Source organism: Dromiciops gliroides, chromosome 3, assembly GCF_019393635.1.
Source record: "Dromiciops gliroides isolate mDroGli1 chromosome 3, mDroGli1.pri, whole genome shotgun sequence".
NCBI classification, from domain to species: Eukaryota; Metazoa; Chordata; class Mammalia; order Microbiotheria; family Microbiotheriidae; genus Dromiciops; species Dromiciops gliroides.
The window spans coordinates 325,293,536-325,319,677 of NC_057863.1; the positions used below are offsets into that span (position 1 = coordinate 325,293,536).

A 26,142-nucleotide genomic window follows, 5' to 3' on the forward strand; every position below is an offset into this window, starting at 1 on the left:
TAGGAAACCTGATCTCTGTGCAGTCCTCAGCAGAACAAGTGGGAAGCTTCTTCCCTGGCAGGATCTTAGCACTGGAAATGAGTCACAGCATCACCTTGGTGATCCATTCCTGATGCCATGGTTTGTTTTTTTTAACTCCATGATTTGACATTTCTTTTTCTTTTTACATTTTAAGGTGATTTTTCCATGCTAAATAAAATAGCAGGAGGTGACATAGGCCCTTTAGGTTCTAACATGCTCTAAATCCAAGCCCTAAAATGGAGTTTAAAAACTCAGTAAACCACGGGCCAAATAAAATCTTGGCAGGTATTAGCAAAAACAATCTCCTGGAAGACATCCCCACTCCCTCCAGTGATCTCAAGTCATGTTTCCTGTACATAGAATGATAACACTAAGATGTGGCAAGATGAATAATACTAACAGATATTTGCATAGTAGTAGTAGTAATAATAATAATAAGCTAGCATTTATATAGTGTCTTAAGGTTTCAAATCACTTTACAAATATGATCTCATTTTATCTTCATAATACCACAAAGAGGCAGGTGCTATTATCTTCTCCGTATTTGAGGGTGGGTTTGAATTCAGGTCTTCCTGACTCCAGTGTTCTATCTACATCACTGCCTAACATTTTCAGTATGTATGTGTATGTATGTATGTATGTATGTATGTATGTGTGTATGTGTATGTATATATATGTATGTGTGTATGCATGTCCTTAGCAACAAATTCATTAGAGTAAGAAGAGACAGAGACAGAGAGACAAAGACAGAGACAGAGAGAGATAGAGACTGACAGACAGAGACTTTGGCCTATCCTTTTAAAGATTAAAGGGTGGGGGCAGCTAAGTGGCACAGTGGATAAAGCACTAGCCCTGGATTCAGGAGGACTTGAGTTCAAATCCAGCCTCAAACACTTGACACTTTCTAGCTGTGTGACCTTGGACAAGTCACTTAACCCTCATTGCCCCACCAATATATATTAAAGGGTGCTCACCTCTTCCCAGCTCTGTACTTAATCCTCTTTGACACTGCTTCTCCCACCCCCTCACCTCTCAGTGTGATCAATGAACCAAGTAGGAGTTCCTGGTTGTGCATACTGTTTATTTAACATGTCCCTTTCTATGGGGCCAAAATATACCTACTCGTCTTCATGAGAAATATTCCAATCCACCTACTTTCTGAACATAGATTATCTCATCGAGCTTCACAATGACCCTATGAAGAAGATAAGCAAGAATTATCACCCTGTTTAAAAGATGATGAAATAGAGCGCCAGAGACATTAAGTGACTCAGCATTCGCATATTCTCCTATCTCCTTTGTATCAACAATTTCCCTTTCCTAGAATGTTCTTCCTTACCTCCATCTCTGGGCTTCCCCAGTCTCACCTTCAGCAGCAGGTGTTTCCCAGTTTCCCTAGTCCCTAGTGCCTTCCCTATGAGATTACATTCCATTTACTCTTGTATGTACCTAGTTATTTTCATATTGTCTTCCTATTAAAATGTACTATCCTGAGGGCAGGGACTATTTTTACCTTTCTTGGTATCCTAAGTACTTAAAACCATGCCTAGCACATAGTAGATAATAATTTTTTTTGACTGAAAGACTGTTCTCTAACTCTTTTGTTTTGGAATTGTCTCCTAAACAAGATTGTAAACTTAAAAACTCCTTGAAGGTGAGATTCCAGTATTATAAATCCTTTAATTGTTTCAACACTTATATAACATAGGACTTTACACATAATAAGCATTTCATAAATACTTATTTCATTAACTTACCACCTAGAACTGATAGTAGACACTGTATACACATAAGAATAGGGACTAGGTATAGGGACTTGTCATCTCATGGGCATAGTGCATTCCAAGATATATTCTCTTTACCATTGCATGTAGACACTTTCTCTGAAATTGATAGTCTACATCATTAAACATATAAATAACTTGTCCAGGGTCATACATCTAGTTTGTGTCAGTAGACACACTCTTCTAGCAGAATTACTGCTCCAAAAGATGGGCAGAGTTGATTATGTATATGTGGGACCAACACATAGTATTTGTTTCTCTAGATGAGGGGAAATGAAAATCTCATCTATTGTGAATCACACTCTACTAGAAGCTTTGAGTTCTCACTACAAATATGACTTGAATTGATGCAAAAGAAAGACATGCCACAAAGAATAGAATTTACTGCTGTTACAGATGTGCATTCACAAAAAGGTGTATATGTTTCTTTTTAATGTTTTATTTTCCCCCAATTACATGTAAAAACAATTTATCATTCATTTTTTGAAAACTTTGAGTTTTAAATTTTCTCCCTCCCTTCCTCTCCCCCTGCTCATTGAGACAGCAAACAATTTGAGATAGGTTATACATGTGCAGTCATGTAAAACATATTTCCATATTAGTCATGTTATAAAAGAAAACAAATATCAAACCCCCCACCCCCAAGAAAAATAATGTTTTTAAAAAGTATACTTTGATCTTCATTCAGACTCCATCAGTTCTTTCTCTGCATTTTTCGTCATAAGTCCTTTGGAATTGTCTTGGATCACTGTATTGCTGAGAATCATTGTACAATTGTAACAATGTTATTGTATACAATGTTCTAGTTCTACTCATTTCACTTTTCATCTGATCATGTAAATCTTTCCAGGTTTTTCTGAGAGCATCCTGCTCATTATTTCTTATAATACAATGGTATTCCATAACAAGCGTATACTACAACTTATTCCCTCATTTCCCAATTGATAGGCATTTTCTCAACTTCTATTCTTTGCCACCACAAAAAGAGCTGCTAAAAATATTTATGTACATATAGGTCCTTTTCTTTTTTATTTCATAAAAAAGTTATATTAAAAAATGTTGCTCTAAGTACCCCCTCATGTGGCAGCTGTCACCTTGCCTATGATTGCCACCATCCTTCAAATACTGTGAGTTTTTATTTAAGTGAGAAAATAACATTGTATGGTTTGGAGGATGTAATGAAGAGTAAATATTTTTGATGTTTTTATTTTTAAAAGTCAATCTAATTTTATTTTCAGTTCTAAATTCTCTCCCTCTCCACTCCTTAGAAAGTGAGAAAAATAAAACCTAATACATATATGTAGATATTGTATTGTACATTTGAAAAACAAATTCTTGCATTGACCATGTCCAGAAAAATTAAAAAATCAAGAAAGAGATGAAAATATGCATCAATTTTCACTCTGAATCCATTTTCTCTTTCTGGAGGTGGATAGAGTGTGTCATTATGAGTTCTTTGGAATTGTGGTTGATCATTATGTTGATCAGAGTTACTGTCTTTCAAAGTAGATCATCTTCACACTGTTGCTGTTATTGTATAAATTGTTTTCTGAGGTTTTGAAATCTCTCCCCTCCCCCCCTTAGTCATTGCTAACAGAACACTAGTTTTTTATCACATTTATAGATGGGCAGAGGATGTAGTTTTTAGGATAACTTGGGAAATGGTTTAACTAAAAATAAAGGGGCAATGAGCTGTGCAGGACTTCAAGATGGTAGACAGAAAGGAATAGAAAAAGGCTTAGGCAATTGGAGGCTCAACCATTTCCACAGTTAGCTTTCAGTTTTGGGTAGTGTTTACCATTTGCCTTCTCCATTCATATTCCCCATTACTGTGAGTACTGCTTTTTCTGTAAGAAATCCCAAACAACACTGACTGTATCCTCATGCTCTTTCATCTTAACTGGACCCTCATTGTGATGCAGAATTTACTAATCCCTTATCAACTGCTTAGTACATTCCCTTAGCTCTCTAACACATTCCCCAAAGCTGTTTTGAAGTTCCTCTTAATCCAAGTCTCCTACTCTATCTCTTTGCCATACTCTCTTCACAGGTGACCTCACTTTCTATTGCACTTACTATCCACTTCAACTCTTTCTACTCCCCTTTTCCATTACTATAAGCTTCTCAATTTTTCATCCTCTCCTTCCTTACAGTTACAGAAAATGAAAAGGTCTCCTCACTTTTCAAGGACTAACCTCTCTAACTGTATTTTTCATCTCATTCTCTGTCATCTTCTTGACCTTGTTACGTTGATGATGACTTTTCTCACATATCCTCAATTCTCCCCTCTCTTTGATGCCTTCCCTTCACTTTATAATCATTCCATATCTTTGTCCTTAAACAAAAGCCCCAACCAAACCTTCTCTTGATCCTTTTACACTGTTGTTTTATGGCTCTCTTTGCCTTCACAAAAGGATTCCAGAAAAAGTAGTCTATACTTGCTGACTCCATCAGTGTATTACCCACTTACTCTTTATCTCCTTGCAATCTGTCTTTTTTCCCCAACCCTCTGCTAAAATACTTCTCTTCAACTTTGCTAACTTCTTTAATTGATTTAATCCATCTGTTTTCTGTTTTCTCTCCTCATCATCCTCAATCTCTTTGCAGCATCTGACACTATGGACCACATCCCCCTCCTTTAGACTCTCCCTTTATATGACTTCTGAGACTTTAGTCTCATGTGATTCTCCTCCTGCCTCTCTGCCTGATCCATCTCAGTCCATCTTTCTGGCAGCTCATCCTCTTCACACTCCATAATTGTAGGTATTCCCTCAAAGTTCTGTCCTTGGCCCTCAAGAGCCTCAGCTTTTTCTACACATTTCTCTCTTGATAATATCATCCACATTCTTGCCTTCAGTCATCCACTCTATTTAATTTTCTATTCAAATCTCTATCTCTAACCAGAGTTCTAGTATGTATTTCTAAACAATTAATCAAGAATAAGCAAGTCTTTTTTTTTTAAGGAATAAGCAAGACTTTATTGAGTATTTACTATGAGCTAGAGCTTTTCTAGGCACTGGAGATATAAATACAAGGAATTAAACTATTTCTACTCAAAAGGTGCTTATATTCTAATGGAAGAGATAAATTCTAATCATTTTCTAACTATTTCTACATGAATGTCTCACTGCACTGGCACATTAAACTCAACGTGCATCAAATCCAACTCCTCCCCACTTCCCGATCTAGCCATTCCTCCAACTTTTCCTTTTTTGTTCATGATACCAGCATCCTTGGCTCATAACCTTGACATTATTTTTGATTCTTTCACTTCCATTAATAATACCCATATCTAATCAATGACCAATACCAGTTGATTCTACACTCTCTCTCCCATCTCCAATTTCTTTCTATCCCCCTATAGCTTCTCTCCTTTCTTATCATAAGACTGATAGGTTATCAGCCAATCTTCCATCCTTACTCCATTTTCCAAACCATCCTTTCAACTTATTGCCCTAACCACACACTTAGCTCAAAAATTTTAGGGGCACATGTACAAAAATACTTATAGCTGGAAATTCAGGGAATGCCCATCAATTGAGGAATGGCTAAACAAGTTGTGGTATATGAATGTAATGGAATACTATTGTTCTGTAAGAAATGATAAGCAGATGGATTTCAGAAAAACCTGGAAAGACTCACATGAATTGATGCTGGGTGAAATGAGCAGAACCAAGAGAATATTCTACACAGTATCAACAACATTGTGTGATGATCAACTGTTATAGATGACTCTTATCAGCAATATAATTATCCAAGACAATGCCAAAAGACTTAGGATGGAAAATGCTCTCCACATCCAGAAAAAGAACTGTAGAATCTGAATGCAGATTGAGGCATACTATTTTCACTTTTGTTGCTTTTTTGTTATTGTTCTTATTTATTCTTTCTTGCATTTTTTTCTTTTTGTTCTGATCCTTTTCTTACAACAGGACTAATGTGGAAATAGGTTTAACGTGATATGTATAACCTATATCAGATTGCTTGCTGGCCTCAGGAGGAGGGAGGGAAGGAAGGGTGGAAGAAAATATTTGGAACTAAAAAAAATATCTTTACATGTAACTGGAAAAAATTTAAATAAAATATTTTTTTTCCAATTAGGGGCTCCTCACTTCCTGTGGAATAAAATATAAACTTCTTGTTCTGAAATTCAAGGACCTTTTCAATTCAATCTACCTTTTAAGTATGATTTCATACTATTCTTTTTAATTTAACTTCCCTGGGAGTCAGTTTCTCTTCTGTAAAATGAGGGAGTTGAACTAGATGGCCTTTGAGGGCATTATAAACTTTTGTATTATATTTACTTTTTCCATATCTTATCTTCACAATAATTTTTAATGCAAGTGTTGCCAGTTTCTCATCTTTCTATTCCATACAGAGCTTAGCCTAATGCCTTGCATGTAACAGGCATTCAATAAATAGTTTTAGATGAATGGATAACTAAATATAAAAGTCCTATTAAACGGGTGAAGATTCTTAAAGATCCCTACCAGCTCAAGCTTCTATAATCTGATGATGTTTCTCCATACCATTTGAGAAGCTGACTGGTTAATATTGTTTATACCTTTTAAAAGAATCTGATTCTATTTTGGTAATAAAGGTTCTTTGATCTATTTGTTACGTTATTACAAGGGCAGCCTTTGGCCATAATATTTCCTCCTTTTTTCCTCCTTTTAATTTACTTCTTATACTTGTTGAAATAGAAAAAATTTCTGGATTTAGATCTTAAAGAAATTGTATAGGCCATCTCACTCAATCATCTCACTTTACAGATGAGACACGTCTGGTGCAGTTAAAACTTTGTTCAAGACCCTACAGTTAGTCAATAGCAGAGCTGTTGTTTCTAGGCACTGATTTGAAAATACCATCATTTTCACTAAGCCATTAGTCTAAGGGAATAAATGAGTCCCCTTTTGGATTCCAGGGTAGATTTTAAGAGATGTCATTTTGGAAGATGTTAAGTTACACATTTCCTTAGGTAGAGGAAGAATCAGACAGGATTGTATTTGTGGTAAGGAAGAGAGCCCAAAAGTATAGTTTTTGAGTAAGACTGGATTCTCAAATTAACTGGCTTTCTAGTTCTTTAACTATGTTGTAACTTTGGGTATGGGGGAATGGTGTGACACTATATAAAATAATCCTCTGTTAATAGAAAAGGAACTAATTATCCCCCTACTGTGTCTCTGCCATATGCACTGGCAAAGAATTTCTAAGGTAGGGGAAAAAGAATTGGGCTAAGAAAGGACTGGCTTGAATTTAAAAGCATTTTCTGCTTACCTCATTGAGAATAGATAGGTCACATAAATTGATGTGATGATGAACCAGATTTTTCCTCCCTATATGGGGAAACTAGCTCCTTTGAGGGCAAAAAGGACTTCTCCCCCATCCCATACTCAGAATATGAGATCATTGCATGACTTGACATAGTTAAAAGAATAAGGGGGCTTTACAGACCACTCCAAATGGAATGTACTACTCCAGGCGTGAGTGGGCAGACATCAAGGCACTGTGGCAGCTATTCTCATCATTGGGATATACCTCTCAGGGGAAAAATGCTTCTTAGTTGAGCTTAATTCATGCTTTTCAGTTTCTGATTTTTTTTTATCTTAGCTCTCATTTCTTTGATAATTCTACAGACAGGTTCCATAAGCTACCAGCTATCTGTCTATGAGGATTCTCTTTTCTTCAAGTAACAGTCAGGAAAAGAGAATAATGGGGGTGGGAGTAGGGAAAGAGAGAGGGAAAAACCCTAAAGTGGGTTCTATCTTTAGCATCCAGGTACTCATATAGTTTAGTCCTCTCTTGAGCAGTAATGAAGAACATCTTATCTATCCAACATCTCTAAGAAGTAAAATACACTTTTGAATTAATTGTGCCTCTCTTGAAAGTTCAAAACCTCCCAATATTCTTTTTCACATTAACTATATTATCCTTTGGAGGTAGGAAATGGATCATCCCAATTTCACCAATAACCAAAATGAGACAGAGAGGATAAGTGATCTTGTTGTGCTAACCTTATAAATCAATAGCTGAGCTATGTCAAGTTTCCTTGACCTTTCTTAGAACTATTCAAATGTTAATGTATTAAATATTATAGATTGAGAACTAAAATGGACCCATCTAATCTCACATTTAAAGATGAGGAAATGGACACACAGGAAGGCCTAACTGTGGCTCATATTGAACTGACTTCAAATCTAGTCATTATAGGCTTCTTCAGGCTTTGTGTCTTTGATGTCCTGCACTTTAAAACAATGTGTTTTTTCTTTTATTTATCTGTACAGATTTTCATGCTGAATTCATACTTTTTGTTATAGTCAGGTTCTCTACACTTCAGGGAGGAACATTGGGACCTCTTGGGGTTCTGATCTATATTCTCTGGGGTCCTACTGCTGCTTTCTTTCTCTGAATACTTTGTTCCTCAAGGATCTCAAGGGTAGCTCAAGAGCAAGAAGATGCAAGTTTTTAGTCTACATCAAACATTCTGACCTAGGACAAAGTCTAATCACTGCTCTGCCATTTTGAGATTTTGCAAATCTCAAGGCTCTTGGCCCTGTTTTGGGTTTGGGCAACACAACTGAAGGCCTGCCCCTAGTTGGCCTCCAGTAGATAACTAGCTGGATGGCTTTATGGGTTCAGAACAAAAGAATTAAAGGCTCAAACTTGGTCTGAGCACCCTGTCACAGTTATTTAATTGCAGGCTATTGCCAAGGTTTATGGACTAATTTGAGGTCTTGCTCCTGAGTCAGAGAGGCAGTCTTAGGCTCATTTCTACTCCCTGCTTGGTATACGGACTCAAGCCTGGCCTTGTTGGATCTATGATGCTACTCCTTGTCCTTGTATACAGCTGAAGGCCTCAGTCTCAGTCCATTTTTGAATCCCTGACTCTTCTCTGGAGTCAGAATGACCGTACTGCCTGATCCTCTCTGTCTTTGCTCCTTTCCATATATGCAGCTTCAGGCCTTGGATGTGTAGGATCTGAGACCAAGTATAGTTACAGGCATCAGTTCAGTTCCCTGTGCTGGAAGGGTCAATGTAGGTTGTCCTGGTTGGACCCCTCTCCGGGGTCCATAAGCCTCTAACTATCGCTTTATGCTTACCTGGACTGGAAAAACAGCACCCTGTAGTTTCCCATTATATTTACTTAGAAATCTCCTTGGAATCACTCTTCAGTCTTGTGTTCATCCGTGATCTTTGTTAGAATAGCAAGAGAGAGCTGGGCTTTACCATTTCATCTTTCACTGCTATCTTTCTAGGCATCTAGAATTCTTGGAATTTAAAAAAAATAGCATCAGATCATAGAATTTAGTGGTGGAAAGGGCTTTATATATTCCTTTTTATCTTGGACATCTTGTCCTTACATAAATCTATGCCTATTACTTCTGGCATTGATTGATGTATGTTCTCCTTCACCCATATATAATGGTTTCCACCTTCATTCTTATCTGCCAAGAAAATTGCTCTATTTAACATGCAAAAGATTCTGCCACAGACATTTTGTTATAGTGAGAGATTCTTAAAAGTCAGTCACTGGTATCTTAAATTCAGAAGCCCAGAGTTGAATCTTTTTCTTTGGGGAATTTCTAATGGTTTTCTAGGTCTCTCCAGCATGTAACTGCTTATCTGTGACCAATCATTTGTTGAATGATGGTTTTACAGCATATCAGATTTGAAGGGGACCTCAGAGCCCATCTAATCCAACTCATACTTGAAGAAACTGTTAGGCTGGTTCTTGCCTATTCACAGGCAACAGTTCTCCTAAATTTTAAAATTTCTTCTTTGGAGTTGAGTGGAGTTTGAAGTAAATACAGACACATATAAACATATAGGTGCATGTATAGATATACACACATATACATTATATATACATACACACACATATATGTATGTATATGATACATGTAGTATAGAGTATACATAGAGTATATATAGAGTACCAGGCCTGGAGTCAGGAGAACTCATCTTCATGAGTTCAAATCTGGCCTCAAACATTTGGTAATTGTGTGACCCTGGGTAAGTCACTTAACCGTGTTTCCCTCAGTTTCCTCATCTGTAAAATGAGCTGGAGAAGAAAATGGCAAACCACTCTAGTACCTTTGCCAAGAAAAATTCAAATGGGGTCATGAAGAGCTGGGTATGACTGAAAAACAAACAAACAACAAAATATTTATATAAAATGAATATGCATGTAGAAAATGGTAATGTGTATGTATACACATGTACTCTTTTAGTTTCCAGTTCTTTGCAACCCCAAATAATTTGCTATGGATACTTTTTGTATATCTAGATCCTTTTTCTCTTTATTTGATCTTTTTGGAGTATAGATCTAGATATTGGTGAGTTAAAGTGTATCAACAATTTAGCAACTTTTGAGACTTAGTCAAATAGCTTTCCAGAATATTTGGAACAGTTAACAGCTCCACCAGCTGTGCCTTACTGTATTTATTTTCCCATGGCCCCTCTAGCATTTGCAATTTTCCTTTGGACAACTTTGTACATGTGAGGTAGAACCTCAGAGTTGCTTTCATTTGCAATTCTCTAATTGTTAGAGATTTGGAACATTTTACATGACTATTAATCACTTGGATTTCTTCTTTTGATAACTGCCTGATAATATCCTTTGCCTATTCATCAATTGAGAATACCCCTTTCCATTTCTCCCTAAGCTGCAGAGAATTGAATTCCAAGGGAAAAGTCCAGAAATACTATGACTTTGTACTTCCTCAAACTTCATATGTTTCCCCCACTCTAGTTTTTAAGGTGTGGAAGGGAATCGGTGATTATTTAAACTCTACCATGTGCTAGGCACTCTGTGATGTGCTTTTTACAGGTATTCTTATTTGATTTATAGCATGAATTACTGCCACCAAATAGGACAGGTTAAAACATGTGTTTTATTATAATTATAGCTTGTTTTGTTTATTCTTTAATTCTTCATTTTTGAGTTTCTTAAGGGTCCAGGAACAGGAGGAAAAAACACAGGTATAAGCAAAGCAAGAAACTGATTGGATCCTTCTTCATCAGTCACCCTCCCTGCTGAGAATGACTGTGCTTAAATGCTGTAGGGAAGGTCAGGTATCTGTCTGATGCAGAAACCTGACTTTTTTATTTCTTTTAGTCTGGACCTGTGATATCATGAACTTAAGGGACTACTCTTGGTGTGGAAATTCTCTCCACAGATGGAGATCAATAATCCTCTGCAGTTTATAGCCTTAGAGAATTGCATGGGGGCACTGAGAGGTTAAACAATTAGTATTCATGGGAGGTAGAAGAACTTGAACCCAGATCACCCTGACTCCAAGGTAGGCCAGGGTGCTTTATCATCTGCTCATCTGCTAAAGGAGAGTTCAACTTGGTTCTGGGTGAGATCTACTCTGTTTAATCTCCATTTACAAAGAACTTTTGGGCCTCTTGAACTTGGGTCTTTATGGAGTTCTTTGTTCCCCATTTCCTATTCTTTGCTCTCAAGAAGAATCAATAGACAACATCCTATCAGTTGCAATACTTCCTTACATGATGTCTGAGGCTCAGTAGGGGCATGAACCATTGAGCAACCAATCTATTAACATTTATCTGTTAAGCACTTATCATCTGCCGAACATTGAGCTAGGCATATGGGGGTACAAAGACAAAAATGAAGATAGCTCCTGTGCTCAAGAAGCTTACAGTTTAGTGGAAATAGACAACATGTACACATATAGGAATATATAATATAATATTATATATATATATCTATTATAGAGAGAGATACACATGTATGTATGCATATACAATTAAAGCATACTATATTTAGTGCCTTCCTTACAGAATAACCTTACATCTATTATTTACATATGTGTGTGCATGTGTATACACACAATCATATTGCATTTATTTTATGCATATTTATATACATACATTATATATACGTATTCTATATGTATGTGTGTATGTATATATATATATGTATATATAATATGTAATAGATACAAAGTGATTCTCTAAGGGAGACATTAGTGGTGGGAGTGGAAATGAGGAAAAGCCTCATTAAGAAGTTGGGTAGGGGCAGCTAGGTGGCGCAGTGGATAAAACACCGACCCTGGATTCAGGAGGACCTGAGTTCACTTGACAATTACTAGCTGTGTGACCCTGGGCAAGTCACTTAACCCTCATTGCACCCCCCCCAAAAAAAAAGTTGGGTAGTTCAATGGATAGAGCACTGGGCCTAAAGTCAGGAAGGCCTAAATTCAAATCTGGCCTCAGACTAGCTGTGTGACCTTGGGCAAGTCACGTAATGTCAATTTTCTTAACTATAAAAACAGAGATAATGATAGAATCTCCCTCCCGGGGTCATGAGTATCAAATGAGATAATATTGGCAAAGTGTTTAGCATGGTGCTTTTCATATAGTAAATACTATATGTACTATGTAGATATTAGTTATTATTATTATTATTGATGAAAACTAGGGATTCCAAGAGATGGAGGTAAGGAGTGGTTTCAAGCATGGGGATAGACAAAGTACAAGCCCACACACAGGAAACTGATCACAGCTTTCAGGTTTGTCCACCCTAAGAGATATCTTTTAGGTCAAGTTGACAATTATTTATTAAGCATCTACCACATGCCTGGTACTATGCTAATCCCAAGGTATAAAAAAAGGCCATAATAGCCCCTGCCCTCAAGGAGCTAAAAATCTAATGGGGGAGACAACGTATACACAGTTTTGTACAAAAAAAAAATAGAGAGGATAAATTATAGGTAATTATTCAAAATGAATATTTAAATTAAGTATTTAAAATGATCTTGCTTCTGGATGTTTTTTGTCCCAGTCACCTGAGTGCCAGCACAAATTCTTCTCTTCCCTGCCATCTAAGACATCCAAATTTTGTTTAGTTCCTTACCCTTCTTCCATGAGTTTCTTTTTCTTTTTTCTTTTTTTTTTTTTAGTGAGGCAATTGGGGTTAAGTGACTTGCCTAGGGTCACACAGCTAGTAAGTGTTAAGTGTCTGAGGCCGGATTTGAACTCAGGTCCTCCTGACTCCAGGGCCTGTGCTCTATACACTGCACCACCTAGCTGCCCCCATGAGTTTATTTTTAATATATTTTGTTACCCAAATTTCTATATAATGTAATTCTATCCATTTTATTCTTATGCACTTCTATATATTTTACATATTCTACGCATTTAGAAATATAATTAAGAGAACGAGTTCAAAGGTTTCATCAGATTTTCAAAGAAGGGTATCCATGACACACCAAAAAGTTAACTCAGGCAATATAGATTTTCTTACTGTCTGAACAACAAATGAGGACCACTTGGGCTCTGCTTAATATAAGAATTGCTCTCTAGATCTGCTTTTCCTTGTTAGTCTCTGTTCTCTTCCCCCATTTTCTTCTTCAGTCTCCCTTTTCCTTGATCTGTTGTTCAGTTGGGACTCTCCTCAAAATCAGTCTAATTACCACTTTGGTCTTAGCACACAGGTCTACTTTTTGTACATCATTTAACACAATGGGAATTCCCTAATAGTAAGGAAATAGATTCAAGAAGGCAGATGAGGTGGTGGGTTAGTCATGCTTTAAAGTTAACTTTTTTTTACTAGAATCTTTCCTCTTGCCCAATGAGCCCTACAGAGATACTCAACTTTCTTCTAACCATAGCAGCTTTTTGCTTGTTCTTTTAAAAACTAAATATATTTTTTTCAACTAACAAGAATTTTTTTCTCTCTTCACCCTCCTTCTCATCCTCAACTAGGGGGAAAATATACAACTTATAACAAATAAGATATTTAAGCAAAGCATATGCCCACATTGGTCATGTCCAAAAATATTTGTCTATTCTGCATAGTTAAACTATCACCTCTCTTTCCAGAGTTGAGTAACATTTTTCATCAGTGCTTGGCTTTTTATTAGAAAGAGAAAGTGAGGCTTTTAAATTAGAGTTCTCTCAAGGCACTATGATGACTCTTTGAGACCAATGCCCACAGGCTTATTTACTGTTGCTTGTGCAGGGCAATGGATCCACAGTGAGGACTTCTCTCATTTTTAGCACTAAATTCCTTCCTGTAGTACCAATGCTTCCATCACCATTCAGTACCATTCTTCATTTGAGATATGGGTTCATTCAAAAAAACAAAGCTGGAGTAAAATTACAGCATCTTGGCTCCATGCTCAGTTCGCAACTGTTAATTTAACAGGGTCATGCTTCCATCTTATACTTGAAGACATCCTCACGGGGACAGCTGCTCCAGTGCCCCAGATTGTGCTGTGTAAATCACAGTAGGAGATGGCAAGAACAGCAGGATTTCAGGGAAGGTAGCTGTGCATCAGAGAATAGGCCAGTGTTACAGCATGGGACTGGTGAGACGGTGGGCGGTAGGCAGAAGTAGGGAGGGGAAGGCTGTCTTTCCATTCATTTATTCATTCATTCTTCATATTGGGAAGGGAACAGTTACAGGAAGTCAGAATTTCCATCTTATATTGTAGTGTGAAACTGAGATTCTTACTTTGATTCATTTGTTCACTTGTGATTTTTATCATCTGTGCTGTATATATTAGCAAATGGATGAATTTATCTAGAGAGAGGCACTGTGGAATGATGGAAAGACCAAAGACCTGAGTTTTAATCCTTGTTCTGCTGGATGTGGTAAATTAGTTAACTTCTCTGAGCTTCAGATTCCTTGTCTATGAAATAAAAGCATTAAACTAGATCAAGATTTTTAAGACTCCCAATATGGCTACATATAAATTTTTATCAGATTGGTGAACTTGAATAGAAGAAAAAATACACTTTTATTTTCACTAACCTCTAACTTAAATTTAGCATTTCATTTAGTTATTTAAAAACATTCTAAGAAAGCATACATATGCTTCAGCAGACTATTAAATGGGTTCATGACACATTAAAAAGGTTGCAACCCCCTGAACAAAATGGTCTTGGTGATCTTTTCCATTTCTGCAATTCTATGACTCTACATATGTCTACTTTGATACCTAGTCCTATACTGTAAGTTAGCGGGACCTAGAACAGAATATACATAATATGAATAAGAATTTGTTTTTTGGTAGTCTACACTGCCCTACCCATTTAACAAGTCAATACTAAAGAGATTAGGGACAAGGTCAAGTCAACCTGGGGGTTAGAGGAAGACTAGGCACTTCCAAAAAGCTCTCCAGTTGTTAACTTGGGGAAATTTCTTACAATTTCTTACATCTTCTCTCTCTGATCCCATACCACTTACATAAATATATTGCATTCTCTATTGTTAGCTTTCTAATTAATTCATGGGAGAGGTAACTGGGGAAAAAAGTAAGATTAACAAGAGTCTCTTGTGACTCAAACAGGATTTGAACAAATCCTTAGAGGTGAATGGCTCTGGGATTGATCTTTGATATTTGAATGTATTGATTTTTGTTTGGTGCAGACATTTTAAACAAGGTGACCTAAGGTGACCTTCTTTTCGAATATACAATGGGGGATTAAAAAGGCAGATTCAGTGTTAGTCAGTGGTCACAGCACTTGTTTTGCATTGTTTTCTCAAAAGGGAAGATGACAGATGGAAAATTGTATTTTCTTTTAAAATGTTTATATTGTTTTTATTGATTTCCTTTATCTCTTACATTATATTAGTTTCTAAATATATCCCTCCTTATTCCCTTACCCAGAGAACTATCCTTTGTAACAAAGATTCAAAAAATAAGAGAAAACAAAACAGGGAGACCTTTATTCTCTATTGCTTCATTCAGAAGTAAGAAAATTTGAGGGCTGAGGCTATTTCATATAGTCATCCACCTTTTCAAAAAGGGATCCCTCATATTTGGATCAAACCTGTCAGCATTTGTGAATTTTCTGTGATGCTCAATAGAGTTTTTTGAAAAGGTTTTCAGGAAAGCAGGGCCAGTTTGCTTTGATATAAGTATAGGGAGCATAAGATATCAATTTCCATTTTATTGCCCTAGGCCTTTTTGAAGTTTGATACATACATACACATATATGTATGTACACGCATAAATACATAGATACATTATATATATTACTCCCCTACATATGTGTATATATGCATGTTTTATTCTACATATGTATACATAAATGAGAGAGATTGCTCAGAGAGAGAGAGAGAGGGAGGGAGGGAGGGAGGGAGGGAGGATCTGTAATTTCATTGGCCTAGAGCACTTTCAGGTGAGGACCTTCCATCTACCAAGAATATCACTTGCTCTGAAAGTTATAGACATATAGAGTTGCCTAGAGCACTGAGGAATTAAATACTTTGTCCATGGTCGGACAGGTAGTCTGAGTCATGCAGTACTTACACAAAGGTGTTCTTGGCTTAAAGTATAGCTCTCTATACACTAGGAAACAACCTCTCTCTGTCTCTCCTCTCCCTCCTTCTCCTTCTCCTCTTCCTCCTTCTCCTCCTCCTCCTCCTCCTTTTTCTTTTTCTTCTTCTTCTTCTTCTTCTTCTTCTTCTTCTTCTTCTTCTTCTTCCTTCTTTCTCTCTCTCTCTCTCTCTCCTCTCTACATCTATTTCTCTCAATCTCATTTTTTGGTTAATGGTAATTAACCATTAATTACCAATGGTAATTGGTAATTAACCATTAATTACCAATGGTAATTAATGGTAAAAGAACTTTCTCTGTGTTTGTAGATTTGAAAACCTTATTATGCTGAAGCATGTAGGCAGTTTCCAGAGAGATATAAATATTAATCCCAAACCAGGAAACTCTACTAGTTTGAAATAGTTCATTGTTCCTTGTTCTTTAAAAAGATTTCTTTAACTTCTACTTGGAGCATGAACAGAATGGCAGATTTGCTTTTGAGCTATCATTATACAGTATGTCCTAAAAGTCTTAGTGCAGTTTTAAGCTTTAATAACTTTAAATTACACTTAGAGTTTTGGGACACTTTGTATCTGTATTTGTTGTTTGCCCTAATAAAATATAAGATCTTTGAGACTAGGGATCATTTCATTCTTTGCATTTGTATTTTCCATGCCTCAAACAGCACTCAACTGTCTTATTTCCTTTTTATTTCCTTTATTGTTTTAGGGCAGGATGTTATTATGTGACTCATAGGGTCCGCATTCTCTGCTGGACCTAGTGAATTTACTGAGTAATAGACAATCAATCAACCCTCTTCCACATGGTTGTTTAGATCTTATTACCCAACTCCAGTTATAGGTAAAATCATTCATAACCAAAGTATTTTTAGCAAAGAAAAAAAAATATCTTTAGGAAATGGAAACCTGTGCTTAAAAAGTCATCTACTACTACTACTACTACTACTACTACTACTACTACTACTACTACTACTACTACAACTACCACCACCACCACCATTATTATTGGATTTTTTTTTTTGCAGGGCAATGGGGTTTAAGTGACTTGCCCAGGGTCACACAGCTAGTAAGTGTCCGAGGCTGGGTTTGAACTCAGGTCCTCCTGAATCCAAGGCTAGTGCCTTATCCATTGCGCCACCTAGCTGCCCCACCACCATTATTATTACTATTACCATCGCCACTACTACTACTAGAAACAACAATATATGCTATACAGAAAGTATACTTAAAAGAAGAAATATGGAAATCCCTTGCTTCTTGGGTTGCTGGGACTGGGGAAATGAGACTCCTTCTCTCCCCCTACAAGGTCCCTGGGGATATGAGTATTTAAGCACTTGACTTGAATTCTAGGCTAGTCTGGGACAAAATGAGGTATGGCTAAATTAAATGCTCTTCACTGATTGACTTCCCACTTCTCTGCACTTAGTGAAGCATGCCTTACCTCCAAAGCATCCTTAATGGAATCCTTACATGCACTATAAGCCTGAACAGTGCTCATTACCTTTCCTTGTATTCCCCAATTAGGACCCAACTTAGCTTAGAAATACATCTTCATCATCATATTCCTCTTAAGAGAGCTTAGAATACGGGGAGTGATTTCTGCTGTTATAGAAATGTGTAGATTAAGAAACGGCAAATTATTGGGAAATAAAGTAGGTATTGTGGGGAGATCAAAGAGAAGAGGCCAGAGATCACAGACAAAAGTGATTTATGAATACCTTTAGCAAAGCAAACAAAATATTTGTTTTCTCTCCATATATGTGTGTTTGTATATATATGTATACACACATATATATATACTCAGATGCATATTTTTATTTAGCCTGTGTCAACATCTATATATTTCTTATCTTCCTAATAGAATATAAGCTACTTGCTTAAATATGGGATAGTTTCATTCTTTGTTTTTGTGCCCAGGGCCTGGCACAGTGTCTAGCTCATAGTAGACCCTTAAAAGATGCTTATTGATTGATTGGTAGAACTGTAGTAAAGCTACCCTGTATACTATGACTATATCCAACTAATTGTAATAATATCTCAATATTTTATAATGTATAGAGTCAGGGACATCTTTGTTTTGTCTTCTAAGCCATAGGCTTTTTAATTTTGAAGCAATTGGGGTTAAGTAATTTGCCCAGGATTACACAGCTAGTAACTGTCTAGGGCCGGATTTGAACTCAGGTCCTTCTCACTCCAGAGCTGGTGCTCTATCCACCATACCACCTAGCTGTCCCATGGAAACTTCTTCTATTTCAATTTAAGTGGATTTCTTATAATTCCCCACAATACCTTTTATGTAACAGGTACAAAGTAAATAAAGGTAAATGAATGAATGTTGATGAATGACTAGATGATGTGGAGAATAGCAATGATTAATTCTAGGCATAATAATGATTGTGTACACTTATGGAGTGTTTTCCACAGAGGGGCAAGAATTCCATTCCATGATTTATTATTTGATTGAGCAATCCCTAGTCTTTGTCTCAGAATCACAAAATGTTCATTGATTCAAATGTGATTGCTAAAAGATGAAAAACTATGTATACTGATCTTTTGGCTTCTCCATTAGAAGAACTCTATTGAAAGTAGCAAAATATAGTTTGATACAATGTTCATTTGTGTGTGTGTGTGTTGGGAGTGTGTGGCTTTACATTGCTTTTCTAATAGGGATTCATGTTTTAGTTAATTTGTGCCATATTTTTTTTCTAAAAATTGAAACCATATTCATGTATGAAACTTTAAATGAATTCATTAACAAGACAACCCATTTTTAAAAGCCTGATTTCTCTATTCTTGTTTGCATTATTGGGCTTGGGATGACACGAATGAATGTATATGCATGTGTGAGTGTGTGTGTATATGTGTTGGTGTGTGTTGTTTGGAAATTATTAGGCTAAAGGATCAGTTCAATTGGGATCATTCCTTAAAACTTCTAAATCCATATTCAACTTGGGTTAGAAATCAAACCTTGGTTTGGTTTGCTTGGTACCAGTTTTCTCATGCTATCTGCATTGACTCTATCATTGTTGTAAACTCAGGCTGTAGATTCTGGGAGAACAGGCTTTTTCATAGGATTTCTTGGCATACCACACTTTGCGTCCAGCCAGAAATACTAGAAAAACAGCTTTCCTGGGAGTTCTTTGGTTACAAAGTGGGAGCAAACATTGTGGCCCACCCAAAAAGCATTGGTTTGAGTTCAGTCAAGGGAGAATTCTTAGAATGGTACTGAAATGTTTTTGTTTATTTGTTTTGTTTTGTTTTGTTTTGAGCTTTTCTGTGGCCCTTCTTTGGGATGATCAGAGGAATTTAAAACCTAAGCCACAGATGTCACAGTCAAAACACACTTTTTTTTTTTTTTAAAGGATACCTCTGGTCGCTGAAGACCACAAGTCTACTGTTTTCTAGTAAAACAATCTGCCCTTCTTCTCTGCCTGATGCAGGTCTGGCCCAAATCCTGCATTGTGGAAAAGGGTGGGATAAAATTTGCTTTCTGCTTTGCTTTTGAGAAAAATGCATAGTTGAAAGAGCACCGGGTTTGGAATCAGAGGACCTGAGTTCAAATCCCACCTCAATCACTTTACTAGCAATGCGACCCTTGGCCAATCATTGAACAACTCTGGTTTTCAACTGTAAAATGAGGGGTTGGGACCAGATAACTTCTAATTTCCTCTGTTCTGAATCTATGCTCCTGAGATCCTATAGATCCTCATGGTATTTCCTTCCTCTTTTTCTTTTCTACCTCAAGGTTGAAAAAAATGATGATGCTGACCAAAAGATTGAACAAGATGGCATCAAACCCGAAGATAAAGCTCATAAGGCAGCCACCAAAATCCAGGCGAGCTTCCGTGGACACATAACAAGGAAAAAGCTCAAGGGGGAAAAGAAGGGAGATGCCCGAGCTGCTGAGGCCGATGCGAATGAGAAGAAGGAAGAAGCTGCTGCCACCGCCGATGCTGTGGAGAAAAAAGAGAGTGACGCCCCTGCAGCCACAGAAGCTGCTCCGGCTGCTGGTGCCAAGGCAGAAGAGGCCAGCAAAGCTGGGGAGACTCCTTCAGAGGAGAAGGAGGCCGGCGCCCAGGCTGCTGCTTCTGAGCAGCCAGCCCCCAAGGCTAGTGCCCCATCAGAGGAGAAGCCGGCCTCCGCTGAAACAGAAAGTGCCACTAAAGCTTCCACTGACAACTCGCCGTCCTCCAAGGCTGAAGATGCCCCCACCAAGGAGGAACCTAAACAAGCCGATGTGCCTGCTGCTGTCCCCACTGCTGCTGCCACCACCCCTGCTGCAGAGGATGCTGCTGCCAAGGCAACAGCCCAGCCTCAAACTGAGACGGCAGAAAGCAGCAAAACTGAAGAGAAGACAGGTGAGTCGGAGCAGGAGTCTCCAAACTTCCCAACTCCAAGGGAAGAGGCAGTAAGGGAGGAGGACTTGAGTGGTGGGAAGAACAAAGGAGTAGGAGCCACCTTTCTGTAGATCAGGGAGCTAAGGGTCAAGATTCACATCTCTCCAGGTTGATAGAATTCATTTAGGCTCAGACAATCCTCTAAGGCTCTGTGAACACTCAGGCCGGGTCTGGTGTAGCACAAAGTGAAGAGGAATTCTGGCAATTATATTTTTAATTTGATCAACGTAAACAGGTAAACTAGATAATTTGGGTCAAAACTTCACTTTGTCTGGGTAGACATAGCCTAATAGAGAATTACTCAGACTGTGCATATTTTCTCCATGAGAATCAGCTAGTATGTTCATTTGGCTCTAGGAAGTACTTATTACAAATACCATCAACTACCTATTAGCCAAGGGCAGATTATCCACTTTATGAATTGTCCTCAGGAAAAAAAACAACAACACAGACACACACACTATAATCCCAGATTGGCTCCCTCCTACCACTCAGAGTGTTTCTGGCTTGTCTGTCCCCTGCCAGCCATTGTTGTATGCTTAGGTAGTGTTCATGTTAATGTTAGTTTCAATAAAACATAATTAAGTAGATAAATGTAGCTGCTGCCACAGCAGCAAACTTACACAGCACAGCCTGAAACCCAAGCATGGATGAGATTCGGATGATCAACATCATAGCTCCTTACCATCAACATGAGTAATTGGGAATTGACTATGAAGATATATTTGTCAACCCATAAGACTTGATGTACAAAGTACATAGTTGCTTTTTATGTACAGAGTACAAAGGTGCTTCTAATTGGGGCTCCTCCTAGAAAACTGAACTTATTCCTTGATACTTTGACATTTTCAACAGATCAAAGCTGAATAAGCTCCCTTTTGGCCAGTAGGGGCCACTGTGACTTTGACTATCCTCTAGAATATGGGTCTGGGTTACTAGGTCAAAATGCCCTTCTCTATTCTGGAGTGGCCTGAGAAAGTGAGGTTTTGTGTGGTCTGGAAGAATGACACTCAAATATTAGGTTGCTTGAAGGTGTGTTCTCTGTTATTCTCTCAGTGCCATCACTTCCCCTATTCTTCCTGCTTTCTTTCATGGTCTTATGGCTATGAGTGGGTAAAGATTTCTCCTCTTTTGCTCCTATTCTCCGAAAGGAGCCCAGAAACCTCCTGGGTGATTTTAAATGGGTGGGCTTTCCTTCAGTAGATTATAAGAGAAACATACAAAGTCGGGAGGGATGATATAAACAGGTGGAGAAGGCAAAGGTTAAAAAAAAAGGGGGGGGGTTACCAACTATGGGGAACTAGCCATAAATAGATTTTCTTACTTCTTCCTCCTGTAGGATCCTTCATCTGGGCCTTATCCTTTATATTAATTCAATGCTAACTCTCCCACTGTGATTTTAGCTGGCAGAGCTGCTAGTTGCTCAGCCTCCTGCAATCTGTTTTCTCAACACACAGTAACAGCCTGGGCCAGGCCTTCTTTTTCCTGTAGTCTTCACCCTCTTTTCCAGCTGTCTGACCTTTTTTGGTTATTTGGTATGGGAAAATATCAATGACCTCAGGAAGTTGGAACCAAGCAGTCAATCAATGAACATTTATTAAATGCTGACTATATCCCAAGCATTGTGATATAAATATAAAATGTAGTCCTCAATAAGTTTGCTTTCCTGTGTCATAACATAAAACAAGCAAAGGCCACAAAACAAGGGTAAACTTCATCAGATTATTATCAAAATGTTTATAACCTCTAAGAATAAGACTTAGATAAAGAAATAGATAAAATGTGCTGGTGATGTAGGGGATGACTTTTAGCTTTCTCAACTGAAAAGTGAGGAAGATGAACTAAATGACCTCTAAGGCCCTTCTAGCCTAAGATTCTATGGTTCCGTGAAAATAAGAGTGAAATTCCAAATGAGAGTAGTCCACTGGCCATGAAGAACTATTTTACCCTTAACCATTCCTCAGCTTTGGACAGCTTCAATTTTCCTGTAGCTCTGACCTTCAGGTTTGTATTTTGCTGTTGTTGGTTTGTTTTGTTTTCTTGAAGAGACATTTGCTTTGTTCTCTCCATCTGACAAGCACAAATTACCCTGGGTTGGTAAGTTTCCTGGGATCACAGAAATCAGATGTGGCAACAAGATCTATGAGAGGAACTTGAACCCAAATCTCTGGGGGTTTGTACAATATTGTTCACTGCTTTCTATTGAATTTTATTTTAATCCAGGTATAAATGTCCCAGGTGAGGAGTCTTCCCTGCTTCTCTGGAGAAAGTTTGCTCTTCCCTCTGTATGTACATGTAATATTTAGTATGTTTTAGTTGAAACAGTCTGAATTTCTGCTTACTGATAATCCAGTATGAAATGTTCCTCTCTCCCCATCACCAAATAAAACCTAAAGGAAAAGTGACACATAATATCAACAAGATTCTCCTGAATGTGAGGTTCCAACCCACAACATCAGTCACTCTATTTCTCAAATTTGGTAACTTCTTTGGCAAAGGATGTTCACAGCATGCTACCTATATTAACTCCTAGGATTGTATGGATGTTCAAATGGGACAACAAAGGGAAAAATGTGGACAGGGAAGAAAGAGTGGGACAAAGGTAGGGAAAATAGTGAGCTGGGGGAAAAAAGAAGGAAGGGGAAAAATAAAAGATAATTCCTCTATAAGTCGTTGTTGGATCAGATAAAGCCAACATTTTAACATTAGCTTAATTGATTTTTAAGGGTTGACAATACAGTTCTTCAAAGCTTCTTACCATTTCAAAACCTACATTTGTTTTCACTTTCTTATCCCTTTCAATCCTTCTCCTTTTCTCTTTCTCTCCTCTCCGTCATATATAAGGGTTCCAGTGCACTTTTATCTATGCCCCTTTTGGATCTCAAAACAATCACTCTCCTTGAAAAAAATGTTTTTAACCTTTTAGCTGTGGGAAGAGAATTCTCGACTTAATTTTTAAATTAGGAAACCTGTTATATATTAGTGTTGAACTTCTAATTTCGCTGCAGGAAAGCCAGAAGCAGAGTTTCCTGCCAATTTCCTTTTTTACCTCAGTTGTCCCTTTGACTTTCTCAGGTTCCACCCCTAAAAACCCAGCACCATTGCCTTTTTGAGGGCTCATCTCTTTCTTCTTCTGTAATCCAGGATAGCAATACTATATGATGATGCTATATTGCCAAGGGTAACAACACTTCCAGCTGGCTACTAGCCAGTATCATTGACTGGATGTTTGCCATGGTATGCTTGGCGGTTACTACTAAGAAGAGCAACTGTAGGTCACTCAATATTTTTATGGTGTTTATCCAGATTACATTTTTGAATGGTCTTATCCCCTTTGATAAATTATTGCCAACAGAAGGGAAATTTGGGAAGATAAGTCTTTCCTTTTCCATCTCTCATTTGGCTAGAATAAGTCTTTATAGTCAAGAAAAGACACAAAGGTTATGATTCCTGGGATTCAGGGAAAATAAATCAAATTCCTATCAGCTTTCCAGTATTCAACATTAAATGAAGCATATCCTACAGAGTGAAATTAATTGGCTCCATGAAAACACAATGTTAGGTAAAATTTGAAAGCCTTAAGAACTCTGATCAATATAATGACCCAGTATAATTTCAGGGGACTAATGATAAGACATTCTACCCAACTCTTAAGAAAAATTGATGGGCTCAGGCTCAGAATGAGATATTTTTTTTGGATATGGTCAATGTTGGAATTGTTTTTGTTTGACTAATTATATATATTTCAAGGCATTTCTTTTTCTTTTCAGTATTAAAATATTTAATTAAAGAAAACACTATTAGGTGAAACATTTCTTGGGCATTTCTGAGATTTTCTAGCAATAATGTTTGTGAAAATTATTAATGCTTCTTAGCAATTCAGCATTGGGGCAAGGTTTTCTGACTTTCTGGTGTGATTAATGGTGATGTATTAATAATTGTAAGATGATAGAATTCGTGTTGGAAGGTACCAAATGGGCCATCTAGTACAACCTTTTTTTATTTTATAGCTGTGGATCTATCTAAATCTGGGCATTTTACATGGATTATACCTGTGTCCATTATGCCACCTGAGATTAGGGAGAGACAGCATGGCATAGTAGATAGAATGCCAAATATCGACTTCCTAAGGCCAATATTTGAATCCTACCTCTGACCTTGTGTGACTTTGCACAAGTCAGTAACCTCTCTGAGCCTCAGCTTCCATATCTGTAAATCAAAGGGGATGGCACAGATGGTCTTTGTGCCTCCTAAATCTATGCTCCTGTGATCCTTATTCCTCTAGACCATTGTTTTTCAATTTGCTTGCTCTTTACTCTTAAATGCCTCATGAAATCACCATCAGTTCCATTCTTCAGCCTCCCCAATGATATGTACATTATAAAATAGTTTCCAGCAAGCTTGGTCTAATCTTATGTCTAAGATTTGATATTTCCCCAGGATATTTACATTTGTGTAGCAGGGTGCCTCATAAGCAATTCTGATTTGAACTTTAGGCTTTTTTTTTTAAAGCCACTTCCCAGATTTACATACAGCCCATAAAAAGGGAAAATTCAGGAGGTCTGTGAAAACCTATAAATACTGTCCATAAAAGATAGGTACTCCATCAGATTCTCAGCAGAATACTTTCTAAATACTGTTTATTATTAAAGTTTTATGTTGTACTTTTTATATTGCTAGAATAATCATTTTTATTGGCCCTTCTTGACAATAACCCAGTGGTTTCTGATGATATTATCCCTCCCATTTTATAGTCAAAGAAATTAGGACAAAGTAAAGCGCCATTCTTCTCATACATATACAAACATGTGTCTTTAACACTATCTACCCTTTCAGAAAGCTTTTCTTGTTTCCCTCCCCAATTCTGTATTTTCCATTTTATCATCTTATCAATAGCTGAACCAACACTGTCTATCCAGCAGTAGAAGTCAGGATGAAGTTAAGCCCTTATTTTTCCTCTCTCTGTGCCCAGCAAAGTTGACGTTAGGAATAAGGAACCTAAAATTCTAGGTAGGCCTACTCTTTGGGGAAAGGTTTTCTTTAAAGTCAGTTTTATATGTTTTACAATAACAGGATCAGAGATAAGGATTTAATTTCCCAAATTCAGCATTCTATCTCCAGCCTTTATTTATGCCTCTGCATAGATTGTTACCCATTCCTGGTATATATTCCCTCTTTTCCTCAAAGTCCTGGATTCCCTAGTTGCTGTAATGTATACTTCAACTGCTATCTTTTTCTTTTCTTTCTTTTTTTTTTTCAGGGCAATGAGGGTTAAGTGACTTGCCCAGGGTCACACAGCTAGTAAGTGTTAAGTGTCTGAGATCAGATTTGAACTCAGGTCCTCCTGAATCCAGAGCTGGTGCTTTATCCACTGCCCCACCTAGTTGCCCCCAGAACTGCTATCTTTTATGGCAGGCTTTCTGGATCCCCTTAGTTGGTGCTTTTCCTTCCTCTCTAAATTATCATGTATCTATCTATCTGTTTAAATATTGTATTCCCCAGGAGAAGGTAAGCTGTTTGAACATACTTGTACATTTTTTGCTCTGGATACCCAGAGGCCTAGCACTATTCCATGAATATGTTTAATAAATACTTGTTGGAGTAGATTGGATTAAGTTTAGCAAAG

At 37.4% G+C, this 26,142-nt stretch overlaps 1 protein-coding gene across 1 annotated transcript in view; it reads left to right on the forward strand.

Moving 5' to 3' along the window:
- Positions 1 to 26,142, forward strand: part of GAP43 (growth associated protein 43) — a 139,753-nt gene that overhangs the window by 52,817 nt on the left and 60,794 nt on the right. The window contains exon 2 of the mRNA XM_043994701.1: positions 19,865 to 20,477. Coding sequence (XP_043850636.1) covers positions 19,865 to 20,477 — 613 coding nt within the window. The remainder of the gene's footprint in view (positions 1 to 19,864; positions 20,478 to 26,142) is intronic.